A 15215-nucleotide genomic window follows, 5' to 3' on the forward strand; every position below is an offset into this window, starting at 1 on the left:
TTTAAGGCGCGTTTGATAAAAGTGAAGTCTGAAAACTGAAGTTTGAAATCTGAAGTCTGAATTCATTGAGTTATTGAATTGTTAAGTATTAAATCTAATACATTTAAGTGCATATCACATTCAGATATTTAATTTTGGTTATCAAACGCACCTTAATTTTGGAGGTCTAGAAAATTTAATGTCACTTAATTAATTCAAATATTCAATTTTGATTATCAAACGATTTGAATATGTTAAGATTTGAATCCATTAAATTTAAGTGTTAAATTGAGTTATCAAGCAAGACCTTAGTTAATGGAGCTCTCCTCTATGTTTGCAACATAACAGTTGAGCAGTATTTTACAATTAAAAATCCCTTTTTTTTCCCTTTTGAGAGTATACAAATATAGATCTTCTATACTTCATTTTTTTTATCACTATATGCTTGTTCTAAGTTTGCACTACAATATACATGCAAGAATCCGTTTTCAAAAATAAAGTAAATATTTATGCTTGCACGCTAGAGTTGTACAGTATTCATGCAATATAATTGGTTGAATGAGTGTACAAAATGAAAACCAGCATTATTGTGTGGGGGAGGAGGGAAACAGGAGCAGTGACTCATGCTCAATGTAACATGTAAAATATTTTTGCGACAAGAAGAAGCAGAAAACATGTGTAGTGCTAGACCGCTGCAAAACCTGTTATGCAATGCAGTGCCTCCATTTAGGGATGGCAATGGGGGCGGGTGCCCGCCCCGCGGGGCTCTCGGGCGGGAGTTCGGGCGGGGGCGGGGGGGAATTTTTTTCCCCCGTTTAGAAACAGGGCGGGGAAGTATACCCCCACCCCGCCCCCCGCAAAAGAAAAAGTATATATATATAAATATAAATATATAATTATATATAATATATAATTTAATTAGTTATAAACTTATGATAATGATATTATTAGTTAGATGTATTATATAATGTATATTAGTGTATGTAATATAATTGATATTATCAATGATACGAATAATTAGACATGTCTACTAATAGAATTTATTAATTAGTTATACTAAATTTACTAATACATTTATACTAAATTTCTAATTACACTTAATAGAATAACACTTTTTTCTCAAAAAAAAAGCACAAACAGAATAATGAATTAGTGATTGTATTTGTACCAAAAGTGAAAATTTGACTATTTTAGTTGTATTTATTTCATCATATTGGATTGTATTCAAATAACTTTTGTTTGATTGTTTTTATAAGTTTCAATTGTAAAATTACAATGAATAATAACTTGATGAAGTGTTAATATTTTAGTATTTGATTATTTATTAAAATTTAACTATAATAAAATTTTATTAATCCCGCGGGGAAAATTTTATTAACCCCGCGGGAACACCCGCGCGGGAAGCAGGGCGGGGCGGGGCGGGGGGAGTGGGAGGCGGGGAACGGAGGGAATTAATAGGCACCGCCCCGTTGCCATCCCTACCTCCATTGTTTCTTGCTCATCTAATATTGATATTTTTTATTCTTTATCTATTACTTTTGGTTTGGTTGAAACACTAGTTCTCGTCCTTGTGTGACGTGATTGTCGGATTGGTTTTCTAAACTGTGCCGTTTTCACATGAGACACGTGTGATTCTAGGACTTTGAACTTGTCAAGGCACTTTCTCTTCTCTAGGAAGAAAGAGGGAATAGGGTATTTTCTGTAGGCATAGCTTGTCGTCATAGACAAATACATGACTGACATTAGACACGGCGACGGTGTTGCTAGATCTAGATCGGATCGGTCGATCCGACCGATTTGATTGTGAACCGCCCTTCTTTTTTAATTGACTTGTAGTATAAAATCGCTTTGATAAAAAAAATTAGTCAAAATCATCAAAAACCAAATAAACTAATGACCCGATTCGACTGATTGACCCGGTTCTCAAACTTTTCTTTCTTCTTTTCTCCAAACATAATTTGAATTACCTAAATTGTAACACTTTCATTTATTAATAGGAATAAGAAAACATCATTTATTTAGTGTAACTATCAAAATCACTCGCTTTGGTAAATGATCTCTAATTAAGATGTTTTCATCCCTATGATCTCATTAATTTAGCATCAGTGATTCCAACTTGCATTAATTTGTTTTAATTTATTTTTCAAGTAGTTTTGGAGAATAGATATATTTTAACCATGAATTTACATTTTTATATATAATTATTAGGTGTATATTTGATTGCAAGTCTAATATTTTTGGAACATTTTTTATGATTGGCCAAATATAATCAAAAACTTAATTTTAATATTTCTGAAACTTATAAAAATATAAAATAATTATAACATCAGCGGGTTTTTGAGAACGGTCCGACTAATCCGACCAATTGACCCCTGACCCAGTAGTTTAGTCGAATTGCTATCCGATTCGAATTTAACAACATTGCCATCGGTTTCAATTTAAAAATTGATGATTTTGATTTTTTTGAAATGTGAAATCTAAATTGACTTTTATAAGGATAGTTACAGTTATGATTCTTGAACTTCTGATTTCGGTTACGATTCCCGTTTCTTCAAGTTGTAGTTTCAGTTCTTTTAGTTATGTTTAAACACTTGTTATTATAAAATTGATTCTAAAAAAATGATAATGAATGGAAAAAAAAGAAATTTATTGTATTATCATGTGCAAGGAAAAAGAAAAAAATGATACAAATTTTACGAAAAAAAATATCTCATTATTAATTAGATTAGATTGATTTAGATTAATCATAGAGTATAGACTTACTAATGAAATGGGACAATGGATTGTTGGATTAGGATTAGAGCTGTTGGTATTAGATGTTCACTGTTAATATATAACTCTAAACTGGCATATAAGTTTAGGTAACAAATGTTTTTTAAGATGGTTTAAGCTGGTCGTAAATCGTCGGTTTCAGTTTCGGTTCAAAATTTTGATGAATCTGAACCTGAATATGTAGTTACGGTCATGGTTTCAGTTTCGATTTCCAAAATTTGGTATCAATTCCGGTTTAACAAATCATCGGGCCGATTTTAATTCGATTCCGATTCAAATTTGAACTGTGACCACCCTATATGATATGGGAGAAATAATTACTTAAAATCTATTTTTCTGAAACAGTCATATTCGATATCAAAATGTTAATTTGGTCACAGAATATGCTTTCCTTCGTTATAGTTATTTCAAGTTCGGCGGATAGCTTTCTTTGCAATTTTGATGTTCACACAAAACCAATTCAAAGAATCCATAACTTAGGCGTGCGGAGAATAAAGGGTTTTAGTTAGGCGAAGAGATAACCAAACAAAGTAAAATCATTTCAGTTTCTAAAGTTTTCAAACAAAAAAATTGGCAAGAAGGAAAACAAGAGGAAAACGAAATAAATAGGTGGGCTCCTATGTGTCGCTGGCTTTTGAATTCCTTCTTCTTTAACCAATCCAATAGTCAAAGAGGACCTTGAATTTTCTTCATGCTTGCCAAATTGGTTTACTAGCTTCTTTTTCAAGAAATATATTGGTTTAAAAAATACGATTAAAGAATTATTCAATTTGTAAATCTTGATAACTTGTTGGTGAATGAGCATATCACAGTTGCCTTTTTTATGTTCCTGCTTTGGTATTTTGTTTATACAAGCTTATTTTTCAAACATTTAAAAGGGAAAAGAAATAATGGTAAAATTCGACTAGAAAGTATATATATAGAGCCAGGCTGGTCGTATTCCGAGCCCTGAGAGTCGTAATTAGTCATTTTCAGTACCCTATTCATGTCAATTATTGGGACCAATTTTGTCTTTTAAAACACATATTATTGAGAACTTGTAGGCCCAGTCTAGTGCATTTTGGCATTTTTTACAAAAAAGAACAAGCATCAAACTTCGTTTTCGACTACCTAAGCCATCAATTATGAGCACTTTAGTGTGTCGTCATGTATGGGGCTTTCTTCCACAATCACATGTCCAAGTGGTAATCCCAGTCCAATGGCCTTTTGTTTACTCTTTTGCCTTCCTATTTCTATAGTGTTTGCATCACTAATCTTTCAAGGCATCGAGAAGCTCATTGAGTACATATGTCACATCTTTCTAGGTCTGAAAAAAAGTTTCATATTCAACATATATGGTCTCATGCATATGATAATCAACGGCCCTTGGGCTTTCGGCCACCAATATACATGATCTCATACATATTCTGATCAATGGTATTTGGACTATCGCCCACCACGAAGATCTTTACGTGTCTTTAGTACAGTCACTTGTCACTAATATATGATTTCTTCAAATCTAAATAAATGTATGATTCATCCGTCTGGTCTGATGATAGCGGTTCAATTCCCATCATTTTTCACTTTGATAGGTTTGATTTTCTTTTTTTCACATAGTTTAGGAGAATTTAGTTAACTTTACTGGAAGAATAAATCTAGAGTACTATCTTTAAAAAATACCCTTATATAAAATGGAGTATGACTAATTAACTTTACATTAAATAAGTTAGGTTATATTAAATAACAATCTACATTAAATAAAGGCACTTTAGAGAAGTTACAAGTTAACTATGAGTGTGTTTAGATTGTAAATTTATCTCAAATAATATTTCGCTTGTATCATAAACACATTTCTCAATCCCATCTTTTTATATTTTCAACTACTTTTTATCTCACATATATCACATCACAAAAAGTGCTACAGTAATTATTCCAAATAATATTTCAAATAATACTCTATCCAGCTACAGTGATACTTTTCAATTGAAAAGTGGACTATAATTTAGGATAGATGAAAATTGAAAATAAGTCAATCAAAGTGGGACGAAGGGAGTAATATTCTTTAAGGACTGATAATTATTAAGTGATTATTTTTCAATTGTAAATGCATAAACTTTCAATAAAAATTGAGATGTCTCATATATTAATTTAGAAGCAATTTAAATTTTGGATTTTAGTTACGGAAATAATAAAAAAAATGGTCAAGTTTTATTCTCTCTGTTGACCGTTGAAGCAAACATTGATTATGAGATAATTTAAGGTTCTCCCTCATTACAATAAGAAAAAGATTAAAGGTCAGGAATTAATGCCAATTGGCAAATGATTTAAGAGATAATAGTTTTTCTTAACGTATTAAGAGATATTAGTAAAATCACCAAAATTCTACTTAATAAGAACATACGTACTAGATAAAAGGGAGTATAAAGGTCAACATGTATGACATATAATTGTTAAATATGGTACTAAAGTTTTTTTTTTTTTTGTTAACCTAAGGCGTACCTGTTTTCTACTTCAAACCTTTTATTCCTTTCCCCAATTTAACCCCTTGTTTATTCATTCACGATATTGTTCTAGTTTTATAAACAATTATTTATTTTTTACTTTAATCATAATATTTTTTCTGTTTACTTCTTAGAAATGTTGTTAGATTGGGTTTATCTTAAATTAATATATTTTGTTTTTCTTTTTAATTGTTTAAGATTTGGCCAATGGGCCTAATTTGAAATAGTAGCTGGGTTTGGGTGTTGAAGTAATCAATTAGATTCAAGACTTGGGTCTTATATGTGGTTTATGTGTCTTGAACAGATCAACAAATTAGGCCCAAAGAACCAATTCGCGCTCCTAGAGCCTAATCCAATCACTGACCCCATTATTACTTTTATGAAAGAAACCAGATGTGCCAATCACGGACGATCTTAGCCCATCTAGTTGTTGGGTCAGAGAAAGAACCCAATTGAATAAAAACCCCATGCCAGAGACTTGGGAACACGTTCAAGTTGAAGAATCAGTAAAATATGAAGATTTGTTTGAATCATCTCTTAATTTTTGAGATGAATATTTCTCTCATCATTGATTTCAACAAAGAAAAATTTTAGCTTTTACTTCTTGATTTAAGATATTACGGTGAAATGCAGCAATTTCTGAAATAGATACTACAGTGACCGTATCCTTATTAATTAGCCTGCTCTTAATATGTGAACGGATCAAATTCAATTGACTTATCAACAAGCTTGCTCAGTCAAAATTCGAAGTGGAGTTTGCGTTATCCAAGTGCAAGTAACTTAAATAGATACGCGAGACTCAAAAGTTTATCGAATGTAATCAAACTGCTAATAGACATACCTTTATTTATATGTTTACTAGTGTGAGGCATGATGGAATCCCCTATTTTAAAAAAAATATGAATTATTAATACAAATTACCTAAACTTTGTTAATTGAGTTCGATTAGACTATACTCCATCGAACTTAATTAAGTTCGAACAAATTAAAAATTATATTAATCGAGCTGCATCACATCTCGAGTACACTATAGTATTGAGAACAAAAAATTAATTTTGCCCTTGCATTCTCTTAAGAATTGGATTACATGTTGCTTTCCCTTACAGTGGTCCAGACTGCATTTGACTTAGAATTGAAACGTGCTGGTCCACTAATATCATTCCATCTATATCTTCTGTTAACGAGTAATAATGGATGCATAATGAATTGAAACTGCAAGAACCAGCGAAATCTTGCACTACATTTGACCTTGTGGAGCTAAGGATAGCCTCATTACTGCAGTGCCTAGCACTGTACCACTGCACCATTTTTAACCAAAATTGGTCCCAATAGTCGTCTCTATCTGCAATACACAGTTTTGGGTCACATCCATCCTGGCTATGTCTTCACTTGTTTGTGAAACAGTGAGCCTACCTAAGCCCTGATTCCTCCAATCAAATTGACTCTTGCAACTGGTATAATCCATCGCATCCATCCATCAGAATTAATTTCTTGAGGTATTTTCTTACGCTACCTAGTTAGCTTTTCTTCTTTAAAAAGTAGTGCTCTGGATGGCCAGCTGCAATTCTTGCTCAGTTTTACCCCTTTTGGCTCCTTCACCACGGATCCATCTGGTCCGCAAAACTGGTGGCAATGGGCATTACTGTGCACGCGTTTCGTTCCTGTCGATGCATGATTTATATTTGTTTTGTTGTCTTTGCCATGAATTTGGATCGAGTGCAATTGTGTAAGGGTGAAGAACACTTTGACTTCTTGTAAAATCGTGAGAATTTTACTCATTGTTTAGTTGATCACAGAATAATATGTGCTGTGCAATATATGTATGTACATATATTTATACAAAAGTGTATGTGTATTTATTCTTGTAAGAGAATCCAATAATCATGAGATAAAACCTTTTGCAGTTGGATTAATTAAGACATCAACCCTCGATGTGGAGTTCCTTTCCTTCTGCGTAGTTGGAGTTTGCTTTTGAAGAAATCTTGTCTGTGGTATGGCATTAAAACCAAACGAAGTAGGAACTTACCATATTCAAGGTTGCCTTGTGAATAGTTCAGGGTTCTCAAATGAGGTTACTGTTACTTTTTCTTAAAAAAAAAAGTTACTTACTTTCACGGTTTAAACATATGAAGTTGAGCTCAAAAGAAAAAAAAAAAACTTTTGATTTTGATAGAGCTTAAAAAAGTAGGAAAAAAAAAGTTGCAAAGGTCATTCAAGATGGGACCAAACAATTTTATATCACAATGCCATCAATCTTCTCTTTTTATTTGCTGTTGTCTCTACATAGAGAATCAATTGGTTATAGTATCAATTTTGGTGGTTCCTGCATCACTTATCTCTCAAAAGATGGAGGGAAAAAAGGGTTTCTGCTTTTCATTCTGTTCAATTAAGGTTTCGTGATATGAGTGCGTGTGAGCGACAACCTAGAATAAGTTCCAAACTGTTTGGAAAGGAATTATGCGGAAAATTACTTTTGAACATTTTCAAAACATGTTATAATTTTAATACTAGTGTACTTTTATTTCATGCACATCCAATCATCAATATGTTACAAGTAGATAAAAACAATTTTTCAAAATTATTTTCAATCCAAAAGAATTATGTCCTGTTTAGATTGTAATTTTTTAGAATTTTTGTAGATAAATATACTATAACAATTTAATATATGTAAGATGAAAATGCAATTGAAAATTATATCAAGTGAATATTTGCAATTTTTTCCCCTAAAACTCACAATCCAAATGGTTTTGACAAAAAAAAAAAAGGTTTTGTTAATCACTAGACCTGATCCAACTGAAAAGAATCCAATACGACTCATGTTTATAACACACTGTCTGCAACCACAACCAAATACATTTTAATTACTGTACTAATTTCCACACTTGTTTCTCTCATTATTTTAGTCCTAATTATTTAGGGCTAATGATGATGGCAAGGTAGTTATCTTCTAGTCAGAGCAGATAAAGCTGGGGAGGCAGATAATTGCTGTGAATTATTGCTAACCATTATTTTGGGTTTTGCTATTGTTTTTTGGGAAAATTGCATAAACCTCCCTGAGGTTTCTGACACTAACACTCCCTCCCTCATGGTTTAGAAAATAGAACTTACCACCCTTAAACTTAAGGATTGTGTTGTAGATTCAGTCCATGCCAGAAAAGTTACCATTAAAATTTTTTTTTAAGGAGTGAGATGAGAAATTTGTACCAGATTTGCCCTTCATATTGCTTGCCAAATTATATTAATAGAGGAATGACAAATTATAAAAAGCTATTAAGAATTAGTAAAATTCAAGAGATATTACTAACGACTTGTTAAATGACTATATATCCAGATTCTTGCAGCAAAATTTATAAAGAATACACGTCACTTTTAAAACTCTCTATTAGTAATGTGAATAACTATTTGTGGAGATAACACAACTGCTTATATTGTCAGAACTAATCATATACAATATATATATATATATGTATATCATTGAACAATCAACTAATTAACATCAAACTTTACTGAATATGAGATAAGTCTAGTTACAAGTAATTCAAAGTGCATACTAATAAGATAAAGTTATCTTTAATAATTGAAAACTACAATAAATGCATTAGAACCACGTACTAAAACTGGTGCTGCTGATATTTCCAGATTACAGAGTTATAACTGTATTGTTGGAAAGAGATGTAGCAATTTGAAAAGTAGTAGTGGGCTGAATTAGAGGAGATTTTGAAATAGAAATGATTTGAATAGATACATTTGTGCAAATTTTTTTTATACTTACTTTAGTAGAACCTCCAGAATTGCTTACCTGCCTTTTTTTGTGCAGTTGTAGAAAATTAGACTTAAATTGATTGATTTGAAGATCATAATATGGAAACATGTACGTCGTTTTGTCCCCTCAATTGACATTATTTTTAACTTTTGCTTATAATGGCTAATGATACTAAAACTTACAGGTAATCTAGTTTAATTAGTCATTCAATTTGTTAACAAAAAATGAATTTTCTTTTCTAAAATTCGTTCATTAAGTTTTTGTAATTAGTTAGGGTATAAAAGTAAAATCATACAATTTATTGTTAGTAATAGGTCCAATTTCCTCCCTCAAGGGAGGTTTCTGCAATTATCCCTTGCTTTTTCTCTCCATTGACTTTGATATTTCAGTTGCGGTTTTCTCCGGTGGCTGCTGACCCCTCTGGCATAAAGGTAACGTGAAACAAAACAAAACCCCAAAATTTGTACTATTTTTGGAAGTCTGGCCTCTGCAGTATTATACTTTCAATCCGACATGCAGAGTTGAAGACGATCGAGAAATATCTCAGAAAAGCAATGCCAGTGGAATTAATGGCAGTAAAACGCTTTAACTTCTCAGACTTCAGAGGGGAAAACGTTTTTGTCCTAAAATTGGTTCCAAAGACATCTGATTCATGCCATGTTCCAATACAGTTCAACACCAGATCCACCAACCAAAGGTCCATCCAGCAGTTACTATACTTACTGCTGTTGGATTTAAGTTTGAAAGAGAAGTTACTACAAGCAGGTTTTTTTTTTTGTTCAAAGAAGACCAAAAGGTGTACTCTAGTCTCCATCAATTACATAAAAAGCCAATTACCGGTGGACTTGATTTTAATTCGAATAGTGGTAACAGCTATTGTCCAGTATGTTTTATAGTAGAGCGATTTTTGTTTTAGGGTATTGATTTTCATGCACATTTTCTGTTATTTAATCTCCTATCTCATCTTCAATGTTTAATTTCTTTTGGTTCTAGACTTCTAGCTCAGCTGAACAGTGTCCGAAAACATAAAGATAAAATATAAACTTTACGATGACCAGAATGCAATAATAAGTTACATTTGTTTCAATAGCAAAATAGCAGCATTTTATTTGAAATTTTTGTTTGAATGCGTCTAGAAATGATTTCCAATTATCTTTGTTTTTTCGTAATAAAAAAGTTTGGATTAAATTGCTTTTAGTCACCACATGCCTCCAGAGTCGTCGATCGATTCACCTTTATCTTTTCAATTATATATTTACATAACATATATCATATCCAAAAAATACTTTAATAATTTAATCTAAAATGTTTTTCCAAATACGATACTTACCTGATTTCAGAAAGAACTCGTTAAATTCATCATAAAGGACTAAGGAATTAATCCACATCCAGACGATACCAAAACGGTAAGAAAAATATCACTACTCGCAATGCCATGGACCTCACATTTTTATTCATTTTCTAGGGTAATTTGAGAAACCTCCCCTAAAGTTTTTGATAATTTCACTGAGCTCCCCTAAAGTTTAAAAAATTAAACTTACCTCTCTTAATTTGATAGTTTTAGTAACAAAATCTTAAAATAATATTAGCTTGGTCAATTTTTTAAATAAATACCCAAAAATATCATTGTATAATGAGTTTTTAATTTATTTTTGTACACAATTTTAAGATTATCTAGTTTTTTTACGATTATCATAATTTGGTAGTGATTTTGGGTCTTTTTTTATTTATTGTTAATTTTAGTACCATAAAATAGAAAACAAAGATCAGCAAAAATATTGGATTAAATATAAAATTAACTCGTCAAAAAATCACTAGTTTGACATTTAGTTACAAAAGAAATTAGAAGCAATAGTGGTAATTCTACAATTTTATTTGTGAAATTTTTTTTTAAAAAAAAGGAATAAGAAGGAAAAAGAATGAAAAAATAATTTTAAAACTCATTCTAAATATAAGCATATCAAATAAGGGAATTTTATTAAAATATTTAAGGGTAAAATTATCATTTTAAATAATAAGGAAGGTATGTATAATTTTTTAAACTTCAAGAGAGCTCAGTGAAATTGTCAGGAACCTTAGGGAGGTTTCTGAAATTAACCCCTTTTTCTATCCGTCTGATAGCCTAATATAACTAGAGCTGTAAACGAACCGAATCGAACCGAGTATCTCATGTTTGAGCTCTGTTCGTTAAGCAGTTCGAACAACGTTCGTGTTCGTTCGTTAATTTTCGAACTCCAAACCTGTGTTCGTGTTCGGTTCGTTAAGTAAAATTCGTGTTCGAGTTCGAGTTCGAGTTCGGCTCGTTTAACATAAACGAGCCGTTCGCGAACATGTTCGAAATGCTCGAATCCAAATTATTTTATGCCTTAAATATGCCATGCAAATTATTAATCATTCTAAAAAATAATTAAAGCACTAAGTGACTAAATTCTATTATTCATTAACTATATAACTAACATTAACATAAAAACAACAAATAAAACAAAGAAATTTGCCCTCTAAATATAAAAGTCCAGCCATAAAATTAACCCTAAAATTTGTTAAATGATAATTATGTCTATGTTCGCGGACGTTCGTTAAAACTCGCGAACATGTTCGTGTTCGCGAACGTTCGTTTAGCATGTTCGCGAATGTTCGTTAAAACTCGCGAACATGCTCGTGTTCGCTCGATTATTAATCGAACAAAAAAATTCGTTCGAACTTGGTTCGTTTAAAATTTCGAACGAGCCTTTCACGAACACGAACGAACCGAAACGAACCGAGCTACCGAACAGCTCGGTTCGTTTAACAGCTCTAAATATAACCAAGTAGTAGTAGTAGATAGTATGCCCCTTAATCGATAATCCGAATGGAGAGTTTTCTCTGTTTCTATACATTAGTGCACCGTTCGAGGCCTTGTTACTTTCTTTGTCCCTTTCTGCGTTTCTTCTTTTTGGTCGTGTGATGAGAGGTCAATCATAAATGGGGGTAGCCCGGGTTAGTTAAGTACTCGTATTCAAGAACAGAAAAAAGGAGGGGATAAGGGAAAAACGAGAAAGATCAGAAACTGTAAGTGAGAAAAATGGAGGTTCGAGGAAGAAGAAGCAGAGACATGAGTCCTGAAAGGGTGAAGATATGCACACAGTCCAGGTTGATAAGACCTGCTTTCAAAAAAGTTCAAGTTGTTTATTACCTCACCAGAAATGGCCAGCTTGAGCACCCTCATTATTTGGAAGTTACTCATCTTGCTAATCAACAACTTCGCCTGAAAGGTAATAATCCACAATCTGTTCTTGATCGGCGATATATACAGCTGCAACTTGATTCTTGCGGTTTCATAGGGAAGCCCTTTTGGTATTTGGAACTTCTTTTTACTAACTTGTTAAATAATGTGTAGATGTCATTGATCGGCTCACAGTTCTTAGAGGCAAAGCCATGCCCTCGTTGTATTCTTGGTCTTGCAAAAGGTACTTAATTCCTCTTTCCCGAATTTTCAGTAGGCCTAAGATTCATAATCTTGAATAGTGATTTTAACTATTTATGATCTAATTGGGCACTTTTGCACATTAACCATTTACAAGTTCTGAATACAGTATGCACTTAAAAAAGATTCCAGTGCTTTATGTAGTATTTATTTGTACCTTGTGCTCTTAACTTTGCAACCCAAAAAAAGAAATTAATATGTGGGAATTATTTCTCATAGGAGCTACAAAAATGGTTATGTGTGGAATGACTTGGCGGAGAATGATATCATCTATCCATCAGAAGGAGCAGAATATGTACTCAAAGGGTCCGAAATAGTCAGTGATGGTTGCACAGGTGAGTTAATTACCTGACTTTTAACTTTTTTTGCTTAACCACACTTAACATTTTTTTTCTTTTTATTAATCTTTTCTATATATGTTTGTCCCCTTTTTAATTTTTTTTTATTTTTTATCATGAATGGATTAGTTTACACTATATAATCAGTTTAATTTTGTGTATGTTTCCAATGAACCTGGTTACTCTCTTCATCAGAAAAATTTCAACAACTTCGAGTTGGCAGTAGCACACAACAGAATCAGCAACTTCCTCTTGGGAACGTGCAACAAAGGCCGGGAGTTGTAGAAATCACGAACTGCCATCCAAAACGCAGATCACTAGGCCATGTTCATCATCACAACAATGAATACGAGGATAATGATCAAAATGAAGCTGGTCAAGTAGAAGAAGAAGAGTTGGATCATGAAGAAGAATATGAAGAAAAGATTAGCTGCTATACCACCTCAACTACACCTCAGTATTCTCGATGCTCCCGCGGCGTCTCCACCGACGAAATTCACCACCGACATCAACGACCACAAAAACAAGAACAAAAGAAGCAAAAGCAAGAATCTCAAGAAACTATGAAAAACCCTAGGTCTGAATTCATTTTAGAAAATGAATCTCCACCGTCGACGACGTCGTCGAGTCTTTCGGACAAAGCCATGAACGAGACCAGCAACACGTCCAAGAGGTTCGAGGACGGCGACCCGGTTGGAAATGAGCCGTTACTGAGCCGGAACTCCATGCTTTTTCAGCTCATTGCATGCGGGGGGTCGCTCTCTTTTAGGGGCACTACTAATGGCAAAAATGTGCCTGATTTGAAGCAGCAGCAACAACCACCACCGGCGACAACTACTACGGCGGCGACCCCTGCTGGGGCTAGGAGGAGTAACTGTAGTGATCTGCATAAAGGGGTGTTGTGCAAAAGTGCTGCGGCGGGGTATAAGGCGGCGGCGGCTATGGAGGAGGAGGATGAGATAAAGTACATGTCTGAGAATCCGAGGTTTGGGAATTTGCAGGCTGAGGAGAAAGAGTATTTCAGTGGGAGCATTGTTGAATCAATGGCTACCGATGACAGGGCTCAGGTTGAACCCTCAAGCTTGAAGAAATCATCTTCCTATAATGAGGAAAGGTTAGTCTATGGACTATAGTCCTAAAGCTTGTTTTTTGGTTCTTTGGCCTCATAATTAGTCAAATTTTTTCAAAGCCATAAACATAAAATAATAATAACAATATGATAATGGATTGAATTTATTTTCCAAAGTTAAACGAAACTAATCATGTCTTAATTAGAACCTTCTTTTTTCTTTCTCCGTTTTTAAGGTAGGGAAGAAAAAAAAATTTTTTTGATAACTAGGTAGGGAAGAAAGTTAAAGTTAGAACCTTATAAAATTTTATTAGTCTAGATGTAAATTAGAGAACCTTCTTTTTGGTTTAGGTTGGGAAGAAAATTAAAATGAGAACCTTGTAAGTGTTAAAATTTTAGTACTCTAGATGAAATTAATTAGAGTATTTTAGTTTGGAGCCTTCTCTTCTTGTGTAATTTTCTTGAATTAATTGACAGATTTCCACTTCAGACTACTATCTAATGAATGATCTTTTTTTTTTTTGTAATTTTTTTCCTAATTTTAGATGATCTATTTTTGTTTAAATATGAAGAAATTAACTTTTACTAAAAGACAATGATGTCATCCGGTTGACTAATGTTTGTCAACTCGAGGACTGATTAGCTTACAGAGCACAACAGACCTCTGTAACCAAGGTGGTCGTTTTCGTCAGTGAGTACCCATAGTCATAGTCAATAACTTATGATGAACCAGCCTCCTTGGCTCCCCTCCCCCTAATTAGATTGGCTCCCTCCCCCTAGATTAGATTAGGATAGAGTAGGTTGTATAAATGTATCGTTGTTGACAAAAAAAAAAAATTACTTATAATGAACCAGCTTGTTACCCTCTTGGTAATAACTTGCTCGATTGGAAAAAAACATTCAAGAAATTCAACTCACTCGTACATGCAATCTGATGAAGTTTTAAGTAGCATATTATTATTATTAAATTCACTTGTATTGTAATTGTTGTGCAGGAGCTCGAAATTAGCTACAGAGGAGGCAGAAGCAACCGAGGAAGAGAGAAGAGAGAAAGCTTTGAAAGGGAAATGCATCCCAAGAAAAAGGTCTTCTTCTAAACAGGCCAAGAAATGACCATTCAGCAGAAGAGTAGTTGTGGGAAATCAATAATAATGATGATCTTAGCTGCTGATGATAAGAGGGGGGATGGTAAAAAGTTGAAAAAAGTGAGAAATCAATTAGGATGTTGTCAAGATAATTGGTCATTCTGTCTAGTGCTTTAGCTACTGAAATCATATGGGCTCCTTTGTCTTTGTTGAGTGATTTAACAAGTAAATTGAAACCTTTCATGATTAATGGTACAAAGTCAAGG

The 15215-nt window shown here is 33.1% G+C and overlaps 1 protein-coding gene across 1 annotated transcript; it reads left to right on the forward strand.

Moving 5' to 3' along the window:
* Nucleotides 1-12055: 12055 nt before the first annotated feature.
* Nucleotides 12056-14977, forward strand: LOC113776751 (protein UPSTREAM OF FLC). Its single transcript, XM_027321814.1, has 5 exons — nt 12056-12245; nt 12371-12440; nt 12677-12792; nt 12991-13909; nt 14860-14977. The coding sequence occupies exons 1-5, from the start codon at nt 12056-12058 to the stop codon at nt 14975-14977; spliced, it is 1413 nt and encodes a 470-aa protein (XP_027177615.1).
* Nucleotides 14978-15215: the final 238 nt, after the last annotated feature.

Source organism: Coffea eugenioides, chromosome 7 (assembly GCF_003713205.1).
Source record: "Coffea eugenioides isolate CCC68of chromosome 7, Ceug_1.0, whole genome shotgun sequence".
NCBI classification, from domain to species: Eukaryota; Viridiplantae; Streptophyta; class Magnoliopsida; order Gentianales; family Rubiaceae; genus Coffea; species Coffea eugenioides.

What these genes read in the sequence shown, in the direction of transcription:
- LOC113776751 (XM_027321814.1), top strand. Translation starts at nt 12,056, where the DNA reads ATGGAGGTTCGAGGAAGAAGAAGCAGAGACATGAGTCCTGAAAGGGTG. An exon ending in TATTCTTGGTCTTGCAAAAG is followed by an intron (nt 12,441 to 12,676) that starts GTACTTAATTCC and finishes TATTTCTCATAG; the next exon opens with GAGCTACAAAAATGGTTATG. An exon ending in AGTCAGTGATGGTTGCACAG is followed by an intron (nt 12,793 to 12,990) that starts GTGAGTTAATTA and finishes TCTCTTCATCAG; the next exon opens with AAAAATTTCAACAACTTCGA.